The 17348-nt window shown below is 44.3% G+C and overlaps 1 protein-coding gene across 1 annotated transcript in view; it reads right to left on the bottom strand.

Annotated features, from left to right (window-relative positions):
- Dachs (unconventional myosin-IXb-like dachs) overlaps positions 1–17348 on the bottom strand; it is a 104687-nt gene that overhangs the window by 11932 nt on the left and 75407 nt on the right. Inside the window, exons 2-3 of the mRNA XM_078182758.1 lie at positions 10028–10390; positions 6624–6910 (exon numbers count right to left, since the gene is read on the bottom strand). Of these exons, the coding sequence (XP_078038884.1) occupies positions 6624–6910; positions 10028–10390 (650 nt within the window). The remainder of the gene's footprint in view (positions 1–6623; positions 6911–10027; positions 10391–17348) is intronic.

Here is a 17348-nt window from a genome sequence, read left to right as displayed (position 1 = left end):
AAATTAAACAATATCTAGACAATATAATAAATTAAAATCATCGCCGTGTCCGCGAGAAGCGTAAACAGATATTCGGAAAGATCTCCATGGAAACAGAGCCGAAAGTCCGACGCGTAGAAACAAGAGAAATTTGCGACGCAGAAAATTGCCGGTGCGAAGCAGCAGCGAGAGAGAGAGAGAGAGAGAGAGAGAGAGAGAGGATCGAGCTTGAGCCGACAGGGGCGTATAGAGATCGGCATTGATCCGGGGATAAACGATCCCTCCAGGATCCGCGAGCCGATAGATGAGCGTTCGCGGGATCCCGGGTTCCTCGAATAATATCCCCGCGTTGGCAGAGTAAAAGGAAGGCGGCAACGACGACGACGGCGGCGGCGGCGGCGAGCCTCGGCGAGAGACTTAGAAATCGAGATCGGGACAGTTAGGGCGGAGAAGGTACGCCGCGGAGAGCGGTGGGAAGAGGTGGCTGGTTGCCGAGGGGGAGCGGAGACGAAGGAGACAAAGAGCGGCGGAGGGTGGTGGTGGTGGTGTGCAACAGGCTGCGCGCGCGCGCGCGCGAGCGGAGCGGCGAAGGCTTTGGCGGGCCTTGGTACCTATTAGAAGCCCACCTAGAGAAAGCAACACGCCGGAGGACGAACAAAAAGGTGAAAAACGGCCGTGCGCGCGGCCACGGGGTAGGGGGAGAGCGAAACCGGTCCAAGCGACGGGGCCCCGGCTGCCTAGCGATGGGCCCCGGAGACTCTCCCGGTAAAAGAGCTTGCGAGCAACTGGGTCGCGCCTCGCGGGCCCTAAGCGGTCGCCTTTCCACGGCTTGCGACGAACTCTTCGCGAGCCCGAGCTCGGACCATTGGTCTCGGAGACCGCTGAACTCGCTTTCGAGCTTCGCCGTGTTAACTCGATTACGTGCTAATTCGATGCACCGATTTAATTAGGTTGCGTTTTGATTGCCCGGTGAATCGAGTAGACTGTGATTTAGTTACGCGATTCGAGGCCTTCGATGCATTCAATTGCCAGTTATTTAAATTACCAGTGCAAGGCTGATGCAGTTGAGATGCAATGTCATTGGAATGTAACGTATTTGAAGTACAATATAATTGAAATATAACATAATTGGAATGTAGTGTAATTGGAATATAACGTTGTATTTCGATAACTCAGTGACTCAAGTAGGCTGTGATTTAGTTACGTGATTCGAGGCTTTTTCAATTCATTCAATCACCAGTGTAAGTCTAATGCAATTGAGATGCAGTGTAATTGACATACATTGCAAGAGGAATACAATATAATTGAAGTACAGAGCGACTAGAATATAATGCGATCGAAATATATAATGTAATTTGAATACAGTATAATTGAAATGGAATGCAATTTAAATGCCACATAATTGGGATGTAATTGAAATCCCACGTAATTGAAATGTCACGTAATTAAAATAGAATGTCACTGAAATGTTCACGTAATTGAAATAGAATATAATTGAAATGCCACATAATTGAAATAGAATATAATTGAAATAGGACATCAATGATATCCCACGTAATAAAAATAGAATACAATCGACCGAATGAATATCTATAATAACAGAATAAAATATCTTCCGACGCTTCGACCGTCAAGATCCCCATAACGAAATTACTAACAAAAATCTCGAACGGCCCCGCGAATAAACATTTGCCCGGCGCAATTTCCCCGACAATTTCGCTCCGTCTTCCTACCAAAATTCGGGCGCCGACGGGCGAAGTGGTGTGCTCTTCTCGGTAGCAGCAACAACGTTTGCGGAGCAATCTCCGGGGATCATCTCGAAGCCATCGCTACTTGCGGCCGCCTAACTCGTCGGGGAAGAAAAAACAAGAACAGAGAGACGAAGACAGAGGGAGAAGAAGGAGAGAGAGAGAGAGAGAGGAGAGGGGAATAGGTCAGAACGAAAAGAAATACAAGAAGGTAGAACACGGGGGAGAATCGGAAGAGGACGGGTTGAGAACGGGGAATAGAGTTGACGTAGGAAAAACCCGGGGACAGGGAGGGATCGAGTGCATGATCTACGGCGCGCGGCCGCTTATCTATAAGATCGGACACTTCCATACCCGGAAGGTGGTCGTAACTCGATCGAGAAAGTGCGAGGTCTCCAATTAAACGGGGGAATTACGATTTCTCGTATGAATCTTTCTCTCTCTCTCTCTCTCCGGCGGCCCCACGCTTAATCGTCCCGCAGGCCTGAATAATAAAGCGATCGGATCTAATCGATATCGCGGGGACACCGCTCCCCTTTCGCGCCCGGCACTCGGCGTTTTTCTTTTCCGCACCTCGTTAACACTCGTTCCGCTGCCGGAGCGTCGGAACTATAGGGTTTTCCAATAGGGTTGGGTCGATGTTCACAGTCTGTAGCAGGAACGATCGAAAAACAATTGACGCATACGCGAATCATCTCTATAGTAACTCTCATAGAGTATAGTAACTCTCATAGAGTATAGTAACTCTCATAGAGTATAGTAACTCTATAGTCATCTCTATAGTCAGTGCTCTGGTTACCAGAAGAATTTCATCCGCTCGAAACAACCACATTTCTAACATAAAGAAAACAGAATAAATCTGTCAAAAATTATCAAAATTTCACGCGAGCTACAATTCGCGCGATCTTTCACGGTAAAAATACCAAAAATATTCCATCAATGTTTAAACTGCATTCGTAACAAAATTCCTAAACCAAGATGCAAAAGTCGACGCAACTGCGTCACCGTCGACGTTATTATAATCCTTCACCAAAGAGATCCGCGCGCGTAATTAATAAAAACTGTTCATCGTTTCGCGCGCGCGCGCGCGTTGGAAAAAGGCGCCGGTTCGAACGTGAAAAATCTGTGAAAAATATGAAAGAGATCTTTTGCGTTCCCGGTTAATAAGTTTTCGGAAATGTCGAAGCAGCCACGCGGGGCCGACTATTTTTCTTCCGCGGGCTTGTCCGCGCTTTGAGTACGCGTGTGCCAGCCGGTTAACAAACTCGGGTTAATGAATTTTTCTATGCGGGGGATGGTGGGGAGGGGGTGGAGGGGGAAAAAGTAATTTGAATCGAGGGCCAGGGCCGAGCCCGTTCCGCGTAACATAATCATTTCTTTTGGGATCGCCGTTCAAAAGGAAATTATTAAGCTTCTTTTCGACACGGGCGGCGCAGTCATTAAAAAGCCTATTAACCCTTCGTGTCCTGAAAGAACACAGCGCCCGCTAAAGAACCCGCTTTCATTTAAAATGCTGCCGCGCTCGCGCTCGCCGAATGCGCGACCAGATTTTTCGCCCCGTCTCCCTCTCTCTCCCCCCACCCCCTCCTCGTGTCGCTGTCGAAACGATTCTAAAAAGAATTCTTCGCGCTTGTCGCGCGCCACGGATAAGGACTACAACAGCTGTGAGAACGAATTCAGCTTGTTACGAATTAACAGGTCCGCGAGAACAAATGGAGAGCTGTCCTTCTCGACGCGAAGCATCCGCGCTTCAATGGAAGCTATAGAACGACGCAACTTTTCTCCGACATTTATGCCACCGTAGATCGTAGCTGTTTAGTGTGGAAAATTAATTGCCACGGATGGTTGTAAGCCACGAACTTTTATAGAGATTTAATTGGGGTGTAATCGTTGGGACGAAATGTTTATTTAAATTGAATAATTATGGTACGGTGTGTTCGCGTATTTGGTGAAATAGTGGTATAAGAATAGAGCAACTAACGTGGCAATTTTCTCTTTTGAATGAGAGAAAGATTGCTTAAGTGTACGGAGAAATTAAATATTTTAATTAAATATTTAAATTGAATATTGTAATGCGTAGTAAATATTAAATTAAATATACAGAGTAGTTCGGATTAAGCTAATATTTAGCATTTGAATAATATAAAATTTCTGAAAATAATAATAATTCTACCACTGACATAATTCTACCACTGACATAACTCTACTATTGGCATAACTCTCCCACTGACATAATTCCCACCCACTCCCTTTAACACTTCCTTTCCGCAACAATTCCTCTTGCTTTCGACGCTACGAGTTTCACAAATTCGAAAAATTCCAAAGAAAACATTTGCAAAATAATAATCTCATAGATAACTATATTTTATTTCGAACAATGATTCGATTCGCGAACGAACTTCGTCGTCGCCACTCTCGAACGATCCGAGAAGCGTCCGATGAAGTTCTCCCGGATGGCCCGTAACCAGAGAAAAAAAAAGAGGGGCACGCGTTAAGGAATGCCGGTGAGAAATTAAAACGCGGAGCACGATAATGGAATGCGAGCGTGCCAGCTGCGCGTGCTGCGACGCCGAGAGCCAAGAGCCGAGCGGAGGAGAGCTTGCGAGCGCGGAGCCCCGGCCCTGAGACAGGGTGAATTCTTAATGGGCAGAGAAAGAGAGAGAGAGAGAGAAAGAGAGGGAGAGAGAGAGCCGGGGAAAGAAGATATCACCGGTACAACGAGACAGAGAGAACGGGCCCGGGATTTACCTTAATTTGTCGCCTATGAAACGCTCGTTTATGGTGTTCAACTAACCCTTCTCGCGCGACGCGAAGAATCAAGCTTTGTGGCGCACGACTTTTGATTCAACCGCGACGATTATTTGTATTCTCTTGCTGTTGCAAATAGAGTACGCATTTAGTACCAAAACTCTGGCGATTAATACTGGTTCTGTTAATGGAATATTATTAATATATTAGGACGATGTAATGGTTAATATTGATATACTAATGAGACGTTTAAGAAAGGGTTATCGAATCGAACATACAACCTATAATCTCTGCTAATCGTCCAGCTACTGTATCCGGCTTGTTCAAAATAAATTCGTATTTTTACGCGGTTTTTCCAATAAAATTACCGTTCGCCAGATCGACGGAATTATTTTATTTTTTTTGTTCGCGGTATATTATTTAGCGAAGGGTTTATGTATATATAGATATATTTTTTTTTATTGCTTTACGATTATTTCGACGGGATTGGCAATTCCGGTACGAAATCATTTCATACGGTTTGCTTATTACAATTTTTATTTGCAATTTCGCGTCGCGCCGTTAAACGAGTCCGGAGCTCTCTCCGTGCTCGCGCTGTTTAATATGCAAATAAAATAAAGCAAAACAAATGAAATCCGACGGATATCATAAACGGTATCGTTCCGTGCCGCGTACACCGCCATTGTAATTTTTATTGGCGGTCGCATGCGCAGCCCTGACTTCGCGAAAACTCTGCGTCACGGAGGCGGTCGGATTCCTTCGTTTAACCCTTTACCGACCCCGGTAGCCGATAAATCGGCTTCTTCCACCGATCGGAAAGCCGCGAATCGGGTGTCATGGTGACCATTAATTTTTTATCTATCATTGAGATTCATTAATAATTATAATAAGATTAATTAATAATTATAATAATTATTTAGGAACAAGATAAACGAGAAAGCGCTCATTGGCACTTTGGACGTGCAAAACAGCGATGACACGTGGCACTCGAACGGTTAAATAGTTAATAATAGTATATAGTTACAAAGTTACAAATATATAGTTACACGTGTGTTTCGGTGACAACCAATGTGAACGGTGCTCGCGAGAATTAAATTACCAACAGTGAGAACCGAAAAATCGACGAGCATGTCTCTATTACCCTCGTCATCGACGGACGACAGCCGCTAAAATAGTCGGAAATGTAACACACCGGTCGTGCACTACTGCTTTCCTTCGGCCGCGAATTATTGATGGGCCGAAACTGCATCGAGCCGCGTCAATGATTCAACGGGCCGATCAAAAATTAACGGCCGAATCCCGGCGATCCAAAACTATGCCCGACCGTGAACGCTCCGGCCCGCCGAATGTTGCCCTAAACGCGTTAGGAATATTCCGCGGAGTGCCAAAGCACTTTGCGCCCTTCATTTACTTTGGTAAAATTCCCGTGATTAATGTTTCATTTTTCCAATCGCACACGCTTTTGACATAATTTTTTGTAGCTCTAAAATAAATATTTTTCTTTCATTTTCTAATATATTCATACTATATTAATTCTTTGACATCCAATCGAATTTAAATTAAATTATTGAACTACAATATAGATGATAGTATACTGCTCTCTTTATTTTAAAAATGTGCAGGAAATGTTAATATTTCATCTTATTTCTAGATATATATTTTCATTTTTATCTCTCATTTTAATCTATATATTTATTTTATATTAATTTCATAAATTTTATTTACAGAATCTAACGATTTTTACAGCATAAGAACAGTGTTTCAATCTCTACCCAAATCTAATTATTAACAACTACGATCATTTAAAAAAATTCGACAAAGAATAAATAATAACTAAAATTCCTCTAATATCCACTTATATATACCACAATATATAATAATTTTTTAACTACCTGCTGGAAACTATTAGAGTACCAAAATGACTTCATTTTCCATTAAAATAACATCCAATAAACTATCAACATTTTATTCTTAAAATTCTTCATTAAACCGTTGCGATTAACGTTAAAATAAATAAAAATGTACTGGACAACCTCGACAATTGGCACTGTTGCCAAAAACCTCGGTAACTAGCACCGTTGCCACGATGCTCGCGCAGAGTCGTTGAAAACTGCATGAAACGAGGGTATATACAGTATATTCACTCACGTGATACTGCTTCGCGCAGAACCGCGACTGGAGACACGTGAGCACCGCGTCCTCGGTCAGGGGGCCCGGCAGGTGAATCAGGTCGTCCAAAGTCGTGGAGGTCGGGGGCCCCGACGCGGCCGTGGTCCCCTTCGGTATACATCGGTGCTGGCCCTGATTGTTCTTCGCGTTCTTCACGTCCGCGATGATGCTCGAGATCGGCGGCGATCGCAAACAGCCCAAGGCCGTCACGCACGACACTATACTGTCGTCCGGGATACCATTGTGGCGTTTCGGCGGGTCCAAGTCTGCGAAAAATCCCCGTTCACGATTAGTTTATTATCAGTGTATTCATTGGAACATTTATTGATAAATAAATATAGTATCTGTTAGTTAACTAAGTCCGATTAGCGACGATAAAATTAAATAACCAGGATTTCAGTGAGCTTCGAATTATTTCAAGTTTTCAGTGGTTTAATTAGTCAATTGGTCAGTTTGGTTAATTAGGTATACTGTAATATATTATGTAATATATTATGGTATATATACAATAATATGTATGGCTTAACAATTGTCTATTTTTAAAAGAATTATAAGGCTTTTTGTGTGGAATTAAAGTCGTCGATTGCATGAGCTTTGGTCTTCGAAATTAAATAACAAACAATACGATCGAAATTAAATAACGAGATCGTTCATTAATATTCCTATTACAGCTTATCGACGTCGCTTCGATACTATGTCACTGTGTTTAAAAATTCGAAACCGCGCGCCGCGATAACGTCTATTTAAAACACCGCCGGTCGAATAACCGGTTCCGCGTTTTTCATTCCATAATTATCGTAGTCGCGAAGCTGTGCTTCCGTTGAAAATTGTTGGATATATTTCTCCATTCAAGCACAGGCTGTTATAAAAATCGCTGGAAGTTTCGAATAAATTACGATGCGGAATTCTTGCGAGGAAATTTTTCGTGGTCGCTTTTTAACCTCGGTTGGTTTAGTGTTAAATGTCGCTTAAAATGCTTCATTGCTGAGAGAGAGAGAGAGAGAGAGAGAGTAGTATCAATAGCGACCGGTTCTACGATCGCAGACCGTATCGCCAGTTAACCCTTTGCACTATAATAACAAGTTAGACCTGCGATAAAAATTCCACGTAAGATCTACTAACCATAAATATTAACAATTTCTTCTAAATCGAAATAAAATTGAATCTGTCATCGAAGTTTAGAAACAGAACTAAGTAAAGGCAATAAAAGAAACAAAAATTATTTAGATATCCTATTATTAACTTCTTAGTGCTTTCCTCAATTATAATATTATTAATTATTAAAGTAAACGATTAAAGTAAAAGTGCCTACTACATACAGTACACTAAAAAAATAATATATATAGCCCTAATACTATACATATATAACTATACCAAAAAATATATATATTAAGAAAAATTGTAATTTAATTTGAATTTAATCCGAGGCTGTTCAGGAAAATATTAAAAACGAATAATCAACGCAGCGTGAAAGGAACGGGGCGAAGCGAGAGTTTAGCGCGGCAATCGCGATATTATGCGCCGCTTAAATATTAACGAACCCCATCGGCGCTGGACGGACGTCCAAACATCCGCGCGCGCGCGCGGACGTCCACGCGCGGCCTTATTTCAACTGCGCGCCTGGTTCGGCCGGGTGGTTTAATTCGCGGTGATCGGGGCCAAATGACGATTAAAACCCTCGCCGACGAGGTTACAGCAATTTCCGAGCGGCCATCGAGCATGATAGCGGCGGAGTTAAAGAGCCGATGCGATGATCATGGTTCACAGGTGGGATATCGATGCCACGGTGGTTAGGGCAGTCGATGTTATTGCGTGCGAAACTTCCCTTCTTTCTTCTCATCCGCAACCAATCGCTAAACTCCGGTTTCTTATGCGAAATAAAACGACGTAAAAAATTGCATAAATATTCCTTCTGTTTTTTAGTTACTATATTGTATTAGAAATAGCGCAGTTAGTATTTTTAAATAATTTTTGGCTTCCGCTTTTACGTTTTCGATCTTCTCATTCTTTAAATCTACTAATTATCATCATTTCGGGAGAGGATTAATATTGTATTCAACCCTTTGCCTAAAAATTGCTATATTGTAGTAAAAAAATTTTCGTGACTCGCAGGAACCATTGAACCTTGCTACCTTATTTTTTAAATTATTTTTGCAGGATTTAATTCATTGATATTTAAAGAGTTATTAAAATTGTAAGCCAAACAAATTTAATTTCATATCAGTGCAAAATGAGAACAATACAGAAAAAAAATACAGTCGAGTACAGGATGAAAATAAAGTTGAGGTAACCTCGAATATAGAGGGTTGAAACAATGTAGCAAAAAAAAAATAGAGAGAGAGTTGGGAAGCTGATCCGAAAAATCGACAAGGGTCGGAAAATTGAATAGAGCGCCGCGGCCCCTGCATCTGAAACTATGAACGCATGATTTATTACCCCGCGGAAGCCGGCCGAGCAAATGAGAGTTCGGGGTCGAAACTTCTGAAAACCTAAGTTATTAAACCCATTATTAAACCCGGGGAGCTTCTCTATTCAAAGGTTTAAAGCTGCTTAGCCAAACTTGGGCAGCGCCCGCTAACGTATGGGTTCTTCGGGCCCTTCTCCTTGAGGGTTAGCTTCAGACATTTTCCGCGATCCGTAATATTTCTACGGTTACACAGTGTCTTTGTTAACACCTGCCCCTGGAAATCTTGTTAAATAATCCAGAATATTCTTGCGATCGCTTTAAGCACTCCGAGATATTTAAGCAAATATATTTTCTTGAAATCGCTTTTGGGACTCGGATAAAAATAATTATTTTTGGGATTCGGATAAAAATAATTAATTTTGGGACTCGGATAAAAATAATTAATTTTGGGATTCGGATAAAAATAATTAATTTCGAAATAGAAAGTTCGTTTAAGAAATATGATATTTTATATGGAAGAATGTATTGAATCGTGTTGGGTAAAAATGATGGCAGTACAGAGGTTAGGGTGGGAGCAGGAGAAATTTTCAAAGCTGGTTAGTCGACTTTCCTGCGATAATTGGATTCGAAATGCTAGGATAACGAGGGAAAACAAGTGCGACATACAGCACACAAATTAAAAATTATACCAATATCCAAATATCAAGGACTCATCTATCGACTAGAATATACATCAATCTACCCCCACAGCCAAAAAATCGTAACTAAAGAAATCAGAGACCCGTTACTTTCAGATTTTCCTTGAACCTATTTCTAAACACGTCGGGGTGAGAAAAGTGTCTCCAAGGGTCCGTGAAACGATCCGATTAGCCGACGGTGGCATGAAAAAGGTAGCCGAAGCGGTCAACGATCGGCATTAAGGGGCGTCGGAGCGTCGGCCAAGATTCGGGCCCGAGGATCGCGTACACATACTGACCAGATATTAAATTATTCGCTGCGGTGGAGTTGTGGCCGAGATTGTTCGCGGCGGCGTGGTTCACGTGTGGATGAACGATCGCCGAGGCGGTGAGCGTGTGCCCGGAGGTATGGCCCAGGCCGTGCGGCAACGTGGCCGCCAACGGCAGCGTGGTCCTCGGCGGGACGGCCGGCGCGGGGGACGACGGGACGCATCCCTTTTCCGGGCTCTTCGACAGGGGGGCCGCCCCGTTCCCTCCGTTCGGCCCTGAATTGTTGTTCGGCGGCTGGCTGACGTGCAGCCGGTTCCTCAGGGTCACCAGTTCCGTGCTAAGGCTCCTCAGACGCTGCTGTAGGTGCACCGCTTCGTTCGAGGACGAGGCATCTGTAAAAGGCAAACACACCGATGTGTATTCCGCGGGCCGTTTTGCTGTGATGCTGGGGTGCCTGGGAGGGAGGGGGGAGGGGCGGGGCGGGCCCGGCCGCGAAACGCGCGAAGCCCGCCGAACCGCGCCGACCGGCTCGAAACCGAGCGAGCGCTAACACGCACCGTGGTGGTGGGGACCGGTGACCTTGAACGACCGATATATTCCCCGGCATCGCGGCCGTACGAGCATCGCCGCCGCGTTCTCGAGCCGTGCGGCGGGAAACGCGAGTGCGCGCCGGCTTTACGGTGTTCGCCTCCCCCCTTCTGCTCGTTAATGTATTTTTGGCCGTCGAGACACTTTTTTATGGGACTCCGCGGGTCTCTTTATAGGTCTAGCTTGGCAGGGATTTCGGGGGGCATACAGGTGCGATCGCCTTTTGATTCGCCGTCAGAAGACGGCCGAGGTGCCCCAGAGGGTGGCTACCAACGCAGGTGTTTGTTCGTCGAACTTCCAAATACTTCGAAGCTATATTTGCAATTTATTCGACAATAAATGTACACTACAATTCATTGCTACACCAAGTCCAGCTCCAAGAGCTGTTACAACCCCGAGAATCTACTCGAGAATCGTCGCACCTGATTCTACCGATAGTTTTATCTAGATCAAGGGCTTCTTAATGGTTCCCAAAGGGTATTGGTAGGTTTATCAAGGTCTGACATCGTTCATGGGAAACTCCGGTAGATTTATCTAACTCTGACATCGTTTCCATGGCTCGCTACGAGTTCATCGAGAACTCTGACACGTCTTTAAAACATTCTATCGGCTTCATTAATCTTTGTCACCCTTTTCGGGGAATACCATAGCTTCGTCAAGCGTTGATGTACCTTTAAGTATCCATGGCAGGTTAATGAGGCTGCGTCATCCCTTGAAAAATTTCTGAGAGCTTTGTCGAGCCAAGGCATCATTTTCAGGGGCTACATTAGGTTTGTTGAGCATGGAGGTCCCTTTAAATATTTTTGTCAGCTTTGCTAAGCTGTGATATCATTTCTAAGGGCTGAGCTAGCTTCATTAGACTCTGTCATCCATTAAAAAATTTCTGTGAGTATCGCCAAGCTCTGACATCATTTTTAAGAACTATTCTAGCTTCATTAGACTCTGTCATCCCTTAAAAAATTTCCTAGCAGTTTATTGAAGCTTCTACATCCCTTAAAAATTTCAGTTACCTTCGCCAAGCTTTCGCATCCCTTAAAAAATTTCTTAACAGTTCACTGAAGCTTCCACATCCCTCAAAAAATTTCTACCAGCTTCATCAAGTTCTGACATCATTTTCAAAGACCTGTCCAACCTTCATCAAGTTCCGACATCCCCTTTAAACATCCCCAGCAGCTTAATGAGTCCCCGACATCCCCTAAAAAATTTCTAACCAGCTTCATCAAGCTCCGACATCCCTTTAAATATTACCAACTCCGACGTACGTCCCCTTAAAAAAACGTCTGTCAGCTTTGCGAAACAGCCGGCAACATTTTCAAGGATTACCGCGGCCTCGTCGAGCCCGTTATCCAGTTCCCCCGCGGTATTCAAAAGTCGACGACGACTTTATCAAGCGCGCGCCGGCGTTCCGTGAAATATTCCAACTCGCAGCTCCGCGAACTTCCCTAGCACACCGGCTCGAACACGTTCCTGCGAGATTCGGCAAGATCTCGGATCGCTTCAAATATCTCGGACAGTTCCGGCGAGCTCTAACACCCTCGCGAAACAGCTCCAACAATCTTATCAACCCCTGTTTCCCGCCGGAATCTTACGAATTCTCTGTGGAGCTCGTTCGGCGCCCATTCCATGGTAATGACGATCCATGGTAATCCCGCACAGTGGTCCAAATTCGCGTAAGGTGTGACATTTGCCCAAAAAAATCTGTATTGAATCTATACTACTTCCTAAATGTCAACCAGCCTCAAAAATAGCAATATTTGCATGGTTTAATAGAATTTTGTAATATGCAAAATATACGACGATATGCGAGGCGACGCTTACCCCAGAATCTTGGAAAATAGCAGTCGTCTCGACTAATTAGCTTAATCTTTCTAACAAATAGATGTGGACGAGTCGCGCGAGCAATCGATATCGGAAGAGCTAAATAACGAGCATCGGTAATAATACGCGATGGGAAAGGTTCAGCTCTCACCCCAGAAACGCAATATTATTTAAAATTCTACAAACACCCAGCTACCTCTTTCTTTCTCTCTCTCTCTCTCTCTATCTATCTATCTATCTAGCTCGCTCTCGTCGGCGCGTCTATTTAAATTCATCAGCCAGAGACCGGTCCATCCGTGTTTTCACCATAACGCAACAGATTAAACGCGGGAAAACGTTTAACGAGGAAAACACCATCTGCCTGGCCACTCCCCCCTCTCTCTCTCTCTCTCTCTCTCTCTCTCTCTCATTTGCTCGCCGTGACGGTGTCGCACCGTGGAAAACCGGGCGCCGTTCGAACGTGTTATTCCCGAAAAATTCCCGTCCGCGGATGTTTGCGATTCGAGGCACGGCCCTCTCGCCGGGCAAACGAACTCTCTCTCTCTCTCTCTCTCTCTCTCTCTTCGCCTGCGCGCGCGATAAAAGGGTTGTCGCGCGTCCCGCGAGCCAGCGCAAACAGCGTGTCGCAAATTCGGCCGGGGCCCTCGTTTTCTAAATGAATTATTTCGCCGGCCGTGCGCGGGGTATGACGGCGGGGCTGGAAGCGGCGCGGCGCCGACACGCGCTTGTAAATTCAACCGAGTCCTCACGGCGACGCGGGTCGCACGAATTTTCCGCTTCCGCGGCTGGAGGGTCGAGTTCTTATTTCTATTTTATGGTAATTGATACTTTTAGGTTTCTTTGGTAGTTTTGAGAGCGTAAATTGATTGAGAGGAGGATATGAAGCGTGGCGAGGTACGATGGAGTTTTGGTGGAACATTATTTCGTTTGCTTAGATCACCGCGCTATGGATCTAAAGATTTATAAAATTCCTGTAAAATTGCCATAAAATCGCAGTAAAATCGCGATTAATGATAAAATGTTGAAATGATAGGATAATAAATTGGTCGAATGGTGGAATGATGGAATTATAAAACCATGAAACTATAGAATTATGAAGCTATAAAATAACAGAATAATGGAATAAAAGAATAACAAATTGATAAAATAATGAAATAGTGAAATAATAAAATTATGAAACCATGAAACTAGAATTACGAAATGACGGAACAATGGAATGACGGTCTAATAAACTAATAAAATACCGAAATAATGTTACAATAAAATGATCCAACTATAGACTCCCGAAACGACGTTACCATAAAATTATGAAATATTAAAACGGCGCAGCGACGCGCCGACAGAATAATGGACCCGCGTTGATTCGGAAGGGTTGGAATAATAGAACAATGAAATGATGGAGCGACGGGATGATAGATGTCCCCCGGCGTCCAATTTAAATGGCGCGGGGCCCATCGGTGCTCGTCAACGTTTCGCCTGGGAGGTACCGAAAAGCCGCGAGATCTCTGGACACGACCGAAACACCTGTCGATTTAGCGTCGCGGGGCGACGGCGGCAGCGACGGCGGCAGCTGTCACTCGGTCAGCTGGGTGGGCTCCTCGCCGGTGAAGAATCGCTTCGTTTCCTCCGCAGGTTGTTTCGCCCGTGTCCTTGGATCAACGGAACGACAATGGACACTCGAGGGCCGGCACTCCGCTCTCCAGGTGGCCAGAAAAGAGAGAGCAAGGCGGTCGGCGGCGAGACCGACTCGAAGGAAACCAGGAAGACAAGAAACCGGCGCAGCTTCCTCCCTCGTGCCTCTCCTGCTTCCACTCTCGTTCCTCCCGCTTCCTTGTTTTCCCCGGAAGCGTCGACGCGGGGCATTGCAAACGAAGAAAAGCAGCTCGCCCTATTTTTTTTCGCACCCTCTTCGCAGGTTTTTATTCCGCGCTGAAAGCGCCGCTCTGAAAAGAACAAGCGTGCTCCTCTTCCCCCTCCTCCTCCTCCCCCTTTTCCTCCACCAACTTCTCCTCCGTCCGCCTTCTTCTGTCCTTTTTGTTTATGCTTTCCTTCTGCTGTTTTATTCCGTTGGAAAAATAGGGGCGTTCCTTACTTCTGCATCTATCAACGTCCCTGTCTCCGGTAATTCGTAATTACCGCGTGCCCCCTCCCCCTTCTTCCGACATTCAGGAGCTTCTCTCTTCGTCTCGTATTCCTGTGGACGCTGGGTTTTACAGCGGATCTTTCAACTGTAGCTACCGATCAGTTTCCTTGGATAAAAGACATTTTAATTCCAATTTTATATTTCGTCCTTTTCATTTTAGTTGGATCGCAGTTTTTCCTTTCTTCGTTTTGAGGTTATATTTCAGACCAGCGTTAGGTTAATTCTTAGTAGAACACAGCATCTTGTGCATCCTTTGCTAGGAATACTTTGGGCGGTATAGAAAAAAAATAATATAATGTGGTAATATAATGGTATAGTAATATAGTAATATAATAATATAATAATATAATAATATAATAATATAATAATGCAATAATATATCTATCACTTTAAAATCCTGTCGATGACTAAGAACTGTATCCAGATTCAAGGAATTAAATACAATTAATACTATTAATTTATCATTAATACTATTATGAATAATATTGATTATATATTATTAATATTATTGATGATACTATTATTAATAATAGTAATCATCTGTATTAATACCATTGATACAGTTAATCGTCAGTATTAATAGCATTAATAAAATCAATCTTCCATATCAACTCCATTAATACAATTAAAAATCAACCCCCATGCTATAAGAACTGATTCGCCATCCTCCACGCAAAAATCACTGCGCTGCAGAGATCTTCAGTCTCTTCCTTGTCTTCGCGTCCTCCTCCTCGGATGCCATTCACCGTTCACGATCGGCCATTTTCATTCATCTTCGACCCCTTTCCGCGTTCTTACACCGTGCCGGGCGCATCCCTTTTCTCTTTCCCCCTTGGGCTCTCCTCTCTCTCTCTCTCTCTCTCTGTTCTCTCTTCCCCCCTTGGCTTCTTCTCTCCTCTCTCTCTCTCTCTTCTCTCTTTCTCGTCGCTTCCTCCGTGGAGCCACGATCGAGCGGATATTTTCGGTCACCGGTTGAGAATACCGCTCGCGAGGAATCTCCTGCGGCTCATTCGACCAGAATCGAAGCTCGAACCTTGACTTTGACCGGCCCGTTCCACGATCGAGGCACGATCACGTCCGTGTCAGTTCTCTCGGCTACTTTCATCAGTTTTCTCAGCTTCTTTCGTCAGTTCTCCCAGCTTCTTTCGCTTTGTGCGGAACCTCTGCTTCCCGCTATTGTTCGCGTGGTTTTCAGATTGAAAATCCTGCATTTCTGTTATTTTTGATTTATTGTCTTCCTTTTTATGTTTTATGGATTTCTGTTTTATTTTTTTCTTCTGACTTAAGGATTTTTGTTTTATTCTTTTCTTTTTCTGATTTAAGGATTTTTGTTTTATTTTCTACTTTTTTGTGTTCCAAGGATTTTGGGTTTATTGTCTTCCTTTTTATGTTTTATGGATTTTTGTTTTATCGTCTCCTTTTTTGTCGTTTAAGGATTTTTGCTTTATTGTCTCCTTTTTACATTTTAAGGATTTTTGTCTATATACAGAACTGTTACACATTGTTAAGTGATACTGGATATTTATTTGGAAACTGATTGCAAAAACGCGATGCGCAGAGCATTATTGAGTCAGATTTTTTTTATCGAGACAAATTTTTTTCATTTGGCTATCAGTAATTATATTTGCGAAACAACGAATTTTTATCCCTCGAACAAATATCTATTAAAAGTCCTGAACTTCCGAGATTATGTCTAGGATCTCTTCACATTCGTTTCCAAGAAAACCACATGTCTTTCAATTCTCACGGCTCCTATACCAAGAACAAATCGTTGTAAAAATTCAGCCGCTAAAGAAGACGAAGTCACCGAAGTACATACTTGTTGCGCCGTTTAACGAGCGCCGTTGCCGACGACACTGCAACGAACACGTGCTCGACGATTGGGAAGATCCTGAACAAACCATCGGCGACCAGCTGCACCGTCCAGTATTATAAAGGGTGTCCCAAAATTCACGCAAGAAGTAATTTTGACAGAAAACACAGATTTATAATTAAAAATTGTAAATTTTTTATTATAAAAAAAAATGCGTCGTTCTTTTGTATAGCGCTCCATCTTTAATAACCCTGACCTGTCAGCTGTCATTCTGTATTTTTTTTTTTTTGTTGGCAACACTACCGCACAAATGGCGCAAAATTCAAATCTTGCGTGAATTTTGGGACACCCTTTAGAAGGCGTTTCGCAACGACAGAAGGATGTACGTTTCGCAAGGACACGAAGTCGAGAAGATTTAACGTGCAGCAGCAACCTAAAGGTTTATCCACACGGCGTCCATGGACGCGGGATTGGGATACGACCAATCAGCGCGTTCCTGCCGTTTCGCAAGGACAGTAGGATGTACCGCAGGCATAAACGGCGGCCCCTCGCGAATTCAATTTCCAGCGACACCACGCCGATAGATCGGCCGACAAGGATCGTCCGCGCGGCCGATAACGATCCTGGACATGGTCTCGCGGCGCTAGCCGGTGCTCCGCGTCGCGGATCGGGGGAGAGCTCTGTCGCAGAGTTTTCCATCTAACAGGCGGACAACTCGTCCGGATCAGCGGGGCCTGGGTCCCGGTGCCGTGAGCGGTTTCTCTCCGTGGAACGGGGCGTACTGGTTTTCTAATCGGCGCGTTTAAAAAACGAACACGTCCGTTCCCTGCGACAGAACCCGACACCGCCGTGCGGGACGGCGGGTATATATATCTGCGTACCGTGGACCGCGGAACACGGGCCGTTCCCTCGTGTCCCATATTCGTGAAACCAGTCGGACTGGTGGCCGTTGTTGAAAAGCGCGTTTCACGAGCCGAACCGACAACGC

Source organism: Augochlora pura, chromosome 6, assembly GCF_028453695.1.
Source record: "Augochlora pura isolate Apur16 chromosome 6, APUR_v2.2.1, whole genome shotgun sequence".
Lineage (NCBI taxonomy): Eukaryota > Metazoa > Arthropoda > Insecta > Hymenoptera > Halictidae > Augochlora > Augochlora pura.
The sequence above is the reverse complement of the archived record's forward strand: the minus strand, read 5'-3'. Positions and strand labels throughout refer to the sequence as shown.